Source organism: Crocodylus porosus, unplaced genomic scaffold (genome assembly GCF_001723895.1).
Source record: "Crocodylus porosus isolate Cpor-Errol unplaced genomic scaffold, CroPor_comp1, whole genome shotgun sequence".
Lineage (NCBI taxonomy): Eukaryota > Metazoa > Chordata > Crocodylia > Crocodylidae > Crocodylus > Crocodylus porosus.
The window spans coordinates 3,832,317-3,843,422 of record NW_017728943.1 but is presented as its reverse complement, the minus strand read 5'-3'; the positions used below and the strand labels follow the sequence as shown (position 1 = coordinate 3,843,422).

At 47.1% G+C, this 11,106-nt stretch overlaps 1 protein-coding gene across 9 annotated transcripts in view; it reads left to right on the top strand.

Moving 5' to 3' along the window:
- Positions 1 to 11,106, top strand: part of TANC2 (tetratricopeptide repeat, ankyrin repeat and coiled-coil containing 2) — a 654,191-nt gene that overhangs the window by 531,455 nt on the left and 111,630 nt on the right. For all 9 annotated transcript variants that reach the window (XM_019548480.1, XM_019548478.1, XM_019548477.1 and 6 more), the window contains one exon: positions 659 to 890. In XM_019548480.1, the coding sequence (XP_019404025.1) occupies positions 659 to 890 (232 nt within the window). The remainder of the gene's footprint in view (positions 1 to 658; positions 891 to 11,106) is intronic.

The window sequence follows — 11,106 nt, the reverse complement described above, 5'->3', positions numbered from 1 at the left end:
CAGATACTGGGGGAGGCGGTATTTGTGTTTGTGTATGTCTGTCTGTCTGCATCTGTGCATGTCTGTGCCCCGTTCCCTCCCTCCCTCACCACAGGGACCTTGATCTACCCCTCTCCCCCCTCTGCCATCCCTTAAAAACAAGAGAATAATATAAAGGGGTACATGAGCTGAAACTTTGAGGCAGAAGGGGTACACTTGTTAAAAAAAGGTTGAAACCCCCTGCTTTAAAGTATTCTCTTCCAAGTACTGTCATATGCCGCTCTGCCCAGCCTGACATTCTGAAAGCACTAAATAAAATGTGAGTTTAAAAAGCTGTCACAACTTATTACTGAGGTGGAGCTCTGAAATGGAGCATGGGGCATAAGTCAATCATGTAGTACACAGACAGATCAGTTAGTTATTGTCACTGTCCATCTTTGAATTGCTGCTGTTTAATATCACTTGTTTCTCAAGTGGCAGATCCAATAGGTTTTGAGGATCAGTACCTGTTTTTTTACCAGCCAATTCATCTGGATCATGTCAGAGGTAGTTAACACAAGGTCCCTTTTAAAGACCTTGCCTGCTGGAATAAATGAAAATTGCATTGAAAAATGCTGCTTTCAGACCTGCCCACCCAGGGTCTGATGTGGATATGTTTGTGTTCTCTTCCTTTTGGCAGGTTGTTGCTTATCACTACTGCCAGGCTGACAATGCCTATACTTGTCTCGTGCCCGAGTTTGTACACAATGTGGCAGCACTGCTCTGCCGCTCACCACAGTTCGTTGCATACAGAGAACAGCTGCTGCGGGAGCCACATCTACAGAGTATGCTCAGCTTGAGGTCCTGTGTTCAAGACCCCATGGCCTCCTTCCGGAGGGGAGTCTTGGAGCCTTTGGAAAATCTTCATAAAGGTACTGTGATTGAGGCTCTTTCATTCCTCTCTGAAATTTTTAACATGGGTTTTCTTCGGGTCTGTGTCCCCAAGCTGAGGAACAGCTTCCCAGCTTCCCAGGGAATTTCAAGGGCTTCAAGAGAGAAAGTTTGACTCAGGGAGACTGAGAATACACCAAGAAACACTTTTTAGGGGGTAGCAATAGGAGTGAAGAGGAGCCATTAAGTCCACTCCCAATCCCTCCTTTTCTCTTGCCAGGGGAATAGAGGGGATGCTACCATCACTGAACACTTGGACTTGGGGATATTTGGTTTCATTCCTACACTAAATTTGCCCCCCAAAAAACTGAAAACAGATGCACACAGCATCTGCCTACACAGTGCTACTTAGAATGACATGTTCAGTTTAATTTGTTAGGTCAATAACAGTGTTCTCCCCTCAATTATCTGTCAGAAAGTATTATCCATTCAATCAACTCTTGGTAATTCTCAGCTGCCAACACAAATACTAACAATATATAAGTCTGTAGATAACTTAATTAAAAGTGCTTGGGGTAACTGTAACAGATCATATCCTAATGACTGACTCTAAGGGTGTATCAAAAGTCCTTAAGAGTCTTATCATTTTCCCAATACAATGTCAGCTTTATCTGTTTCTCTTCCTTATGTTTACAAGGAAGTTGCAATTAGTTTTTCATAATGGAGTAGCTAACTCTAAGAACTTTGACCTCTATAGCAACAGACACAGTCCAGGACAGGGCTTATAAATATTGTGAACTGCATATTGTTGCCTGCAGGAATTGTTTGCATACTTGTTTGGTTTACCCTGAATGCAATATAAAAACCAAAATAAAGCAGATGCAAGTCTGGTTGACTTGTGCTAGTAGAATCACTACTTCACATCTGAGCGTCTAAATTCTGTTTTACGTATAAAATTTTGGAGTGGATATCGACTCCAGCAGGTACAAAGGGTCTGTAAAGCTGGCTTACCTGTACAGATGTTGATACGAGGAAATCTCAGAGTAGGTAGGACCAGCACTGCTATCCTTCAATGCCACTGTGCCTGGCATAAAGGAAATGTTGGTAGTATAGTTGGCAGGAAGGGAAGCGGTGCCTTAGGAGGCAAGCCACTCAACACAACTTAGCACAGTTCTGAGCATGCTTAAATTTTGCTGGGAGCCAAGTGGATCCCCATTTGGTCCCAAGGTCTGGGGAAAGAAAAATTTATGTGGGAGTCTATTTTTTTTTCTTGAACCTTGCATCAAGCACACTGCTGCTGGATCCACAGATCAAAACTCCAGTCTTTTAGCATTGCCAATTTAGGTTCTTGGCAAACTCATTTGTAGTGAGTGTTTTGTGACAGAACAAACAATACATGAAATTTGGTTTTAAAATACATGACATATAAGAATTTGTAAATGTATCAAGAGGTCTTTTACGAGGTGCTTTTGAAACTTTAATGCTACTGGGACGAAGTTATTACATTGTTATTAACATTGAATGTTGTGGACAAACCTAGATTTGGGTTTCTCAAATTTATTTCAGTTTCAGGGAATCTAAACAACTGTCAGAGGAACAATGATGTGATTTCCCCACAACGTATCTGTTTTATGAAAAACACGAGATGTCAATGTAAAAATCAGGGTTCTATAATATGAGGTTGTAAAGATAGTTTCCTAGTACCCCCCATAATCTTATGTAAAAGTTAAAAGAAAGAACGTGTCATAATTTCAATAAAAATGGTTACCCTTTTACATAGATATTAACAGTAAGTGGAGAAATAAAAAGCAGTTAGGATAAGGTAATAGTAAATTGAGATTTAATGTGTAGCTCTTCTTACCATATATTTGTACTGCTTTCTGGTTTCCCTTGAATACCACAGAGGCAACTGATGTCATCAGTGTACCTTTGATGGACCTTTTATTTTAGTTTTCTTAAAATGTTTCCTAATGTTATTGAAAGGAAACAGTGAAAAGATGAACTACAGCAATAATACTTAGCCCTTTTACAGCACAATCCATCTGTGGTGCATGGGAAAGAAGGGAAAGATTTTGCAGCTAAGTACAAGGGTGCAGCACAAATAATTAATGCTCTAGGAACAAAATTGCATCTCCAAAGTTCACTAGATCAGAGGTTCTCAAACTGTGGTCTGCAGACCACCACTGGTCCATGAGCTCCATTCAGGTGGTCCGCAGAAAGATTGCAGAACAATCGAGAATATCTGTACTTGTAAGGTAAGACAACTGATATTAAAATATGAGTTGTGTGCTTTGATTTGTAGAACAAAAAAAAGTTTTATTAAGTGGTCCACCGAGACCCTCAGCAATTTTCAAGTGGTTCACAAAAAAAAAGTTTGTGAACCACTGCATTAGATCATACTGCCTTCCAGAAAGATGTGGCTGGCACCAAGGCCTAGAATCCCAAAAGTGTTTCGGTACCTAAATAAGATTTAGATGCCTAAATGCCTTTGGGAATCTGATCCCAAGACCATAAAAGTGGCTAGATAAGTGCTCTGGTGGACTTGCCAGACGTAGTAAGTTCAAGATCTAAGGACTTTTCACCAAGAATGCCCTATTATTTACTTTAGGTAAATCATTTGCAGCTATGTGGTTCACAGCCTACTTAATTCACAACAGGTTGCCAAATGTAGAAGGAGCACTCAGCTGTTCTGCAGTTTTTATGTAAAGGGCTCCACTTCTCCACTCAGGTGGTATTCATCAGTGGCCCTGCACTGCTGGGCAACCTGCAAAATAGTCAGCAGCAAACAGCCAGAACAACTTAGCAGCCTGGTGCAATGTTTGCTGCAGATGTATATGCCTTCAACTAATTCACAAACTCTTATTCTCTTATTCTGGGTGGAGGAACCCTACCCTGTGAAGAATCCAGATTCTGATGCATATATGGAAGGGGTCTGTGAAATATGCACATATTTCAGGCTGAACCTGGAACTGCCAACAAGGAATTAAGCCCTGCCCCCTCACTCTGCTGTGTACCTGCCCAGAGTCATCCTTGGGAGAACATATGATTTAGAGCACTCCTGAGCATATGCCCCAGTGCTGCTCCCAGGCTCTCTGTCTCAGTGATGAGGTGCACACCTAGGACCTCTCTGAGCTACATATGCTGCCTGTTTGCCAGATCTGGGTGTATGTGGAGCAGGAGTAAGCAGGCAGGGCTTCTTTTTTGGCAGCTGTCCTGGGCTTGTCTGGAAGACTGTATAGACTTGTACCTACCTTTTAATTGCCATAATGTAGTTCCTGATAAGTAGGTCTCTCTTTTTTTCTTTACTTTTCTTCCTCTCTCTCGAGTGACTGAGTGACAGGGCTTACTCTGGGTAGAGCTGGTTTAGGTAATTGAGGGGGGTGGAAATGGGATAGGCAGCTTTATTAAAAGGCAGGTCCCAGAGAATCATGGGAGCAGGGAGCAGCAAACATGGAGGGAGTGTGTGTGTGTTCGCCCCTGCGCGTGTGCGCGCACGCACGTGCGCAAGGGCTATGGTGCAGGTGTTTGATATATCCTAGGTGTATACTAGGGCTGTGCGAAGCTTCAGGAGGTGATTCAATTTGGAGGAGATTCAGTCCGATTCAGTGGCTGAATCTTTGAATCCGAATCAAATCAGGGGACCAATTTAAAGGTCCAGATCAATTCAAAGCTCTCTCAATCTTCGGCAAGGATTTGGAGAGCTTTGATGATTTGGGCAGTCCCCGGTGGCTGCAGCAGGGAGCTGCAGCCACTCCAAGCTGGTAAGTACTAGGGGCAGGGAAGGGACAATAGGGGGGCCCCTGCCAGCCCCCGTGACCCCTGCCTGCTCCCCCAGCCCCCACATGGCTGCCCCACCTGCACCAGATCCTGGTGCTTTTGAAAAAAAAGCCCTGGTGCTCACTGGGTGCTGCTGGGTGGGGAGCGATCCCCACTGCCGTACGTTGCATGGGGGACCCTTTAAGAAAAAAAAAAATCCGAGGAAAAACCCCAGGACTCACCACTTCTGGTGCAGCCTCGGGAGCTCATGCAAAGCCCCCCATGTGGTGTGGGGCAGCGGGGATCGCCCCCCACCCGCAGCAGCGGTGAATCCCAGGGTTTCTTCAGGGTTTCTTTTGTTAAGCAGCCAGAGCTGGTCCATGTGGAGCACCCATGAGGGGGCAAGGGGCAGGGGGCTCGGTGGGGGCTTGTGCAGAACTCCCCACACAGTGGGGGGCAGTGGGGATTGCCCCCCACCTGGCAGCACCTGGTGATCCAGGGCTTTTTTTCCCCCAAGTGCTGGGACCTGGGGCAGGTGGGGCAGCCATTGCTGGACTGGGAGACGGGTGGGGGATGGGCCTGGCCTGGCTGATTTGGAGATTAGGCTGCTGCCAAATCTCCAAATCAGATTTGGCCAAATTGAATCAGGACAGTGATTTGAATCACCGAATTGAATCACTGTCCCCTGAATCGGCCGAATCTGAACCAGATACTAGGCATTTCACACAGGCCTAGTATATACCCTTTTGTAGTTTGTCTTTTTAGCAACTTGCCCATCCCCCACCCTCCCCTTTTTCTTTTTCTTTTTTTTTCTTTTTCTTTTTCTTGTCTATCCTTACAGCATAGATTTTCTCCACAGAGCAAAAGTGCCACAAATGGAGCCTGGGTCAGCTGTTATGACCTGCAAGGAATGTGTCATGTTTGTGTTTCTCCTGGAGGGTCAGGAGCACTTCATCTGCACCAAGTATAAGCTAGTGTCTGCCCTAGAGGACAAGATTCAAAGACTGGGAGCTTGGATATCCAAGCTGCATTGCATCAGGAACCGGGAAGATTACTTGGTGTAGAGGGAGGCTTGGTGCTCCTACTGCTTTACAAGCAGGCAGGCTGCAGATGGAGCAGGCAGCAGGTGTGGCAGGAGACAATCAGGAGCCACGTGATGCAAAGGCAGCTTGCCTTGCAGTATATGGCCTAGGCCTAAACAGGGCAGGCAGTGTGGCCCTGGAGGCTGCTAAGAGAACGTCTCCTGGGCAGGATGGCTGCAGCTCCTGAATAGTATCTGGGAGATTATAGGCTTTGGTAACAGCTGGAGGTTTGGGAGGGACTAAGGGGAGAAGGATGCCCCAACAGGCCTGGGAGCAGGATGAGGGCTCAGGAGCAGGGCTACAGCCTGGGTGAAGCAGGGAGAAAAGACCAGGATGGGTGTAGGCCAAGGGTGGGCAAAATGCAGCCCGGGGGCCAGATGTGGCCTGCCAGGCCATTCTATCCGGCCTGCGGGGCCCCTAAAAATTAGAAAATTAATATTAATCTGCCCTGGGCTGCCTGTCATGCAGCCCTCAGTGGCTTGCTGAAACTCAATAAGTAGCTCTCTGCCCAAAATAATTGCCAACCCCTGGTCTAGGCGCTCAGAAGTAGAATGGAAATGGGACCAGAGAAGGTCTGGTGCCTGGGGGGAACCAGGAGGGTTCAGTGCCAAGGAGGAACTAAGTACCCGGGAGTAGAGTGGAGACGAGACCAGAAGGGTTCCAGTGCCTAGGTGGGGCCTAGGTATCTAGGAATAGTGTGGAGATGGGAGCCAGGGTGGCCTCAGGACCAGAACTAGGGCAGACTAAGACACAGGAGTGGATGAGCACTTGCTCGGTAATCCCTGGGGCAGCCTCTCTTTCCTTAAAGGTATAAGTACCTCAAGACATGGCAGGAAAACAGAAGGGGAGGATCAGAGTAAAGCAAGCTGAGTAGCCACCAGGGGAAGTCACAGCCACCCTTGGGACAGGCTCTTGTTACACTTGGACAAGAGCTACGAGACACTGGTACTGGATAGACCAAAGAGCAATGAGCAGAAGTGGGGTGGAGCGTACTCCAAAATGCAGTGTTGACGGCCCAGAGTTTGCAAGTTCTAGGCCATAGCAGCAACACTCATGACACAGCCTGTCAGATTTTGTGAATTCTGCTAATACCTTGTCACAAGGACATGTAAAAGGAAAAGAAGGAAGGAGAGGTGGCAGCATGTGATTACTCAAAGAAAGAGTTCCCAGAACTAAAAAGCAGCCAATTGAAGTCAGCAACCACTTTCAAGCACTCTGTGCTGGAATTGCTGAGGAAGAGGCAGAGGAGAGGACGTCTGCAGGCATGAGGCGGAGGAGGCAGCAGCCTACAGAGCAGGAAGTACAAGGCCCTAAGGACAGGGGCTCTGGGACCACTGCCCCAAGAAAGAAGAGAAGAGTGAGGGTGGTTGGTGATTCTCTTCTGTGGGCGGCAGATGCACCAATTTGTCATCCAGATCTAGGGACCCAAGGGCTGTGCTGCTTGCCTGGAGCCCCAGTTCAGGACATAACAGAGAGTCTGCCAAAGCTCATCCATCCTTCAGGCTGCTACCCCTTTCTGTTTGAATTCCCAATCCTGAAACAGGCAAAGCACGAGGTATGTAAAATTAGGACAGTAGATTTTGAAAAGGTGGATTTGATTTGACTCAGGGAGTTAATAAGCATGGTGTCGTGAGAAGATAAATTGAAAGATAGAAGTGCCCAGGAGGGCTGGAAACTCCTAAAGGGCACAGTATTGGAAGCCGAATAAGAAACTGTCTCGACATAATTGAAGCACAGAAAGAATGGCAAGAGAGCAATGTAGCTGCACAAGGAGCTTCTAAAATGCCTCAGATGCAAAAGGAAAGCATACAGGAAATGAAAGATTGGGTAGGTCACCAAGGACACGTAGCAAGAAATGGTAAGAACCTGCAGGGACAAGATCAGGAAGGCAAAGGTAAAGAGCAAGCTGCACCAAGAGAAGAAGGTTAAGGACAACAAGAAGAGGTTCTGTAAGTATGTTTACCATAAAAGAAGGACCAAGGAAGCTGTGGGCCCCCTGTTAAGAAGCCCGGGGGAGCTCCTAACTGATGATGCATAAAAGGCAGATCTACTCAACAGTCTTCACAAAAAAATTAAGCTGCAGCCCAACATGTAATAGTGATTATCTGGATAAGGAAGGAGGAATGCTTAGGGGTGAGATAACAAAAGAGATGGTCAGAGAGCTTTTGTTGGGTCTGAATGGGTCAGGTTAGTATGGTCAGGTGAACTTCATCCCAGGGTCCTGAAGGCACTCGCAGAGGAAATCTCAGAGCAATTGGCAGTCTTCAAAAAGTCATGGTACCAGAGGACTGCAAAAGGGCCAACATAGTGCCCCTTTTTTAAAAAAGCAAAAAAGGAGGACATTGGGGAACTACAGACCAGCTAACCTCACCTCAATAGGGGGAAGTATATCCTAAGGAAGGCCGTGTGCATGCATCTGGAGGGGAAAAAAGGCTGATCACAAGCAGCCAGCATGAGATTATGAAAAACAAGTTGTGTCAAGCAAACTTGATCTTCTTTGACAGAGTAACTACTTAGGTGGATGAAGGGAATATAGTGGATATAGTGTACCTAGACTTCATCAAGGCTTTTCCCGCATGACCTTCTCATAAACAAATTGGAGAAATGTGGGCTAGAGAAAACTACTACAAGGTGGATAGATAGCTGGCTCGATAGCCACAAACAAAGGGTAACTTATTAACAGAGTTATTAATGAGCCTGTCAGAATGGCAGGAGGTTTTGAGTAGAGACCCACGAGGGTCTGTCTTGTGCTTGGTGCTGTTCAACATGTTTATTAATGATTTAGATCAGGGGTGTGCAACTTTTTTGAATGTGGGGCTGGATCATGAACTTTTTATCACCCAGTGGGCTGGCGAGCCATATTCAAACACCCTCTGTCCTGGGCCAGAGAGACCCGGCCTGTGTAGCCCTACTGCACCTGCCTGTTCCTGCAAGGTTCATGGTAGCTGCTGGTGGGCAGGGGCAGGAGGGACCCATTCTGCATCCAGCCAGCTACTGCCCCAGAGACTGAAGGGGAGAAATAAATAGCTCCACATCTCCATCCCCCCAGCAGCGCAGCCCCACAAGCTGGTGCTGCCTGAGGGGGGCTGGAGCAAGGTGGCCACTGCACCACGGCCCCGCTTACCTTGGTGCCCTGCTGCCTGCGCATGCAGCCCTGGTGGCCTCAGCGCTACAAGCCCAGAGTGCAGGGTCCAGCAGACACCACTCCTGCCACCTCGCCCTGCAGAAGTCACGCCAGGACCCCGCCTGCCGAGGCCCCCCTGTGCTGCCTTCCCACATGCTGCTGGGGACAGGAGGAGGCCAGCCAGCAGAAGCTACGGCGGAGCCGTGTGCCGCTCGGGACTGACCAGCGCAGGCAGGGGGAAAATGCAGCTGAGCCCCTGTCACTCTGGCTGGGCTCATCCCATCCCGAGTGGCACGCAGCTCCACCGCTGCTTCTGCTGGCCAGTGCAGACCCAGCTGGGCTCCTTTCACCCCCAGCAGCTTGTGGTGCTACACCTTGGGAGGAATAATCAAAAACACAAATACAAAATGGATGACACCTGACTGGATGGCATTATTATGGAAAAGAACTTGGGGTCCTGGTAGATCACAGACTCAACATGAGCCTGCAGTGTGATGCACCTGCACAAAAGGGTAATGCAGTTTTGGGCTGCATCAACAGAAGCATTAGGTGCAAAACATGGGAGCTGATCGTGCCTATCTACTGAAATGCTTGAAGGGCTGCCATAAAGAAGAGGGAAAACATCTTTTCTGCCTTGCTGCAGAGAGAAAGACATGGACCAACTTGCAAGCTCTTGCTCCCTGTGGGGCAGAAACGTTCTTCCTATACTACTGTCCACAGTTTCTTTCCACCGCCTCTCTAAAGTGCAGGAGGCAGAGTCCCATCTTCAAAAAGGGCACAGGAGAAGATTGTGGTACAGTGTTTGGAGCACTATGCTAGAAAGTCAGAGAGCGATAGAAGCTCAAAAGCCCTCTGAGGGAGTGAGATCTAGAACCACTGGCATCCTAGGAAAGCGCCATAGCCTTTCATCTGTCGAAGCTAAATCATAGGAGAACCTTCCTTCCCCTCACACTCACATTTTGTTGCTAGCAGCCACATAGCTGCCTGCAAATTAGTTTGTGGCTGAGAGTCAATTTCCGTCCTGTCTCATCCCTCCCACCCCCTTCCAACCAGTTTTTCTAAAGAGCAGGTAATCTAATTAGCAGGTACTATCTTTTTTAATAAAACTGCTTCATTAAATGTGAAACATCATCTAATTTACTGGCAGGATGAAAAACAGTAATTTATAGGGAATTCATGTAAGGGAAAATTCTGCTGTTTTGGAAGGTAGGTGCTCGTCTTTGTTGTATAAGAATTTTTTTCCCTTTTGGGAGAAGAGAAATCTAAGGTGTCTTTCCATGATGACATGCTAAATGTCTCATTTAGAATGGTGCCATCTACAGAAATATTGGTTGCATATTGGATCCGTATTCTGTAACCATAGCCAATGGGGTCAGTGAATATGGAAATCTGTCATGTAACAAGGTTATAAATCTTTTTGTAGCAAAATTCAGATCAAGTAACTGGGAGCAAGCAATCATGACCTCTCTTCAGCACTCACGTATGACACCTCTTTTACATTTCTTTACCTGCTTGTTTCTTAGCTATACATTTCATATGGATCAAGATAACCAAAATGCAGGAAGTAGTGCAGAAAATAATTGTACCATCTATTATTGATCAGTTGTTATTATTCTGAAGCTATCTGATTTTCTAATGGCTCAAAAATATATCCCATTACTAGGATCAGCTTTTGCAGAAATGCAGGGGTTTTTTGCATATTCGTAAGTGGACTAGCTGTGTGCCTGACCAATAATTTTGTCTCCCTCAATAGATATAATATTATACAATTATTTTTTTTCTTAAACAACACGCAAAGGGATCAAGGGTTACTGACTGCTAGGGCTGTGCGAAGCTTTGGGTGCTGATTTAATTTGGAGGAGATTCAGCCTGATTCAGTAGCCAAATCTCCAAATCTGAATCAAATCAGGGGACCAGTTAAAAGGTCCAGACTGATTCAAAGCTCCCTGGATCAATTCGGAAATGATTCAGAGAGCTTCAGCAGTTCAGGCAGTCTCTGCCCACTGCATCAGGGAGCTGGACCTGGACTCCAAGCTGGTAAGTAGTGGTCCACCGGTGGGGGGAGGGCTGGAGGATGGAGAAGGGGACTATGGGGGGACCCCCCACCAGGCCCCATCCCCTGCCTGTTCCCCCAGCCCTCCTGCACCCCATGGCTGCCCAGGTCGGCCCCAGCTCCTGGTCCTTTAAACAGAAGCCCCCATTTACCAGCTGCTGCCAGCTGGGGGGGGTGATCCCCACTGCACCACACCACATGGGGGGCTCTGCCATGAGCCCTCTGACCCCCACCTGCTTGCT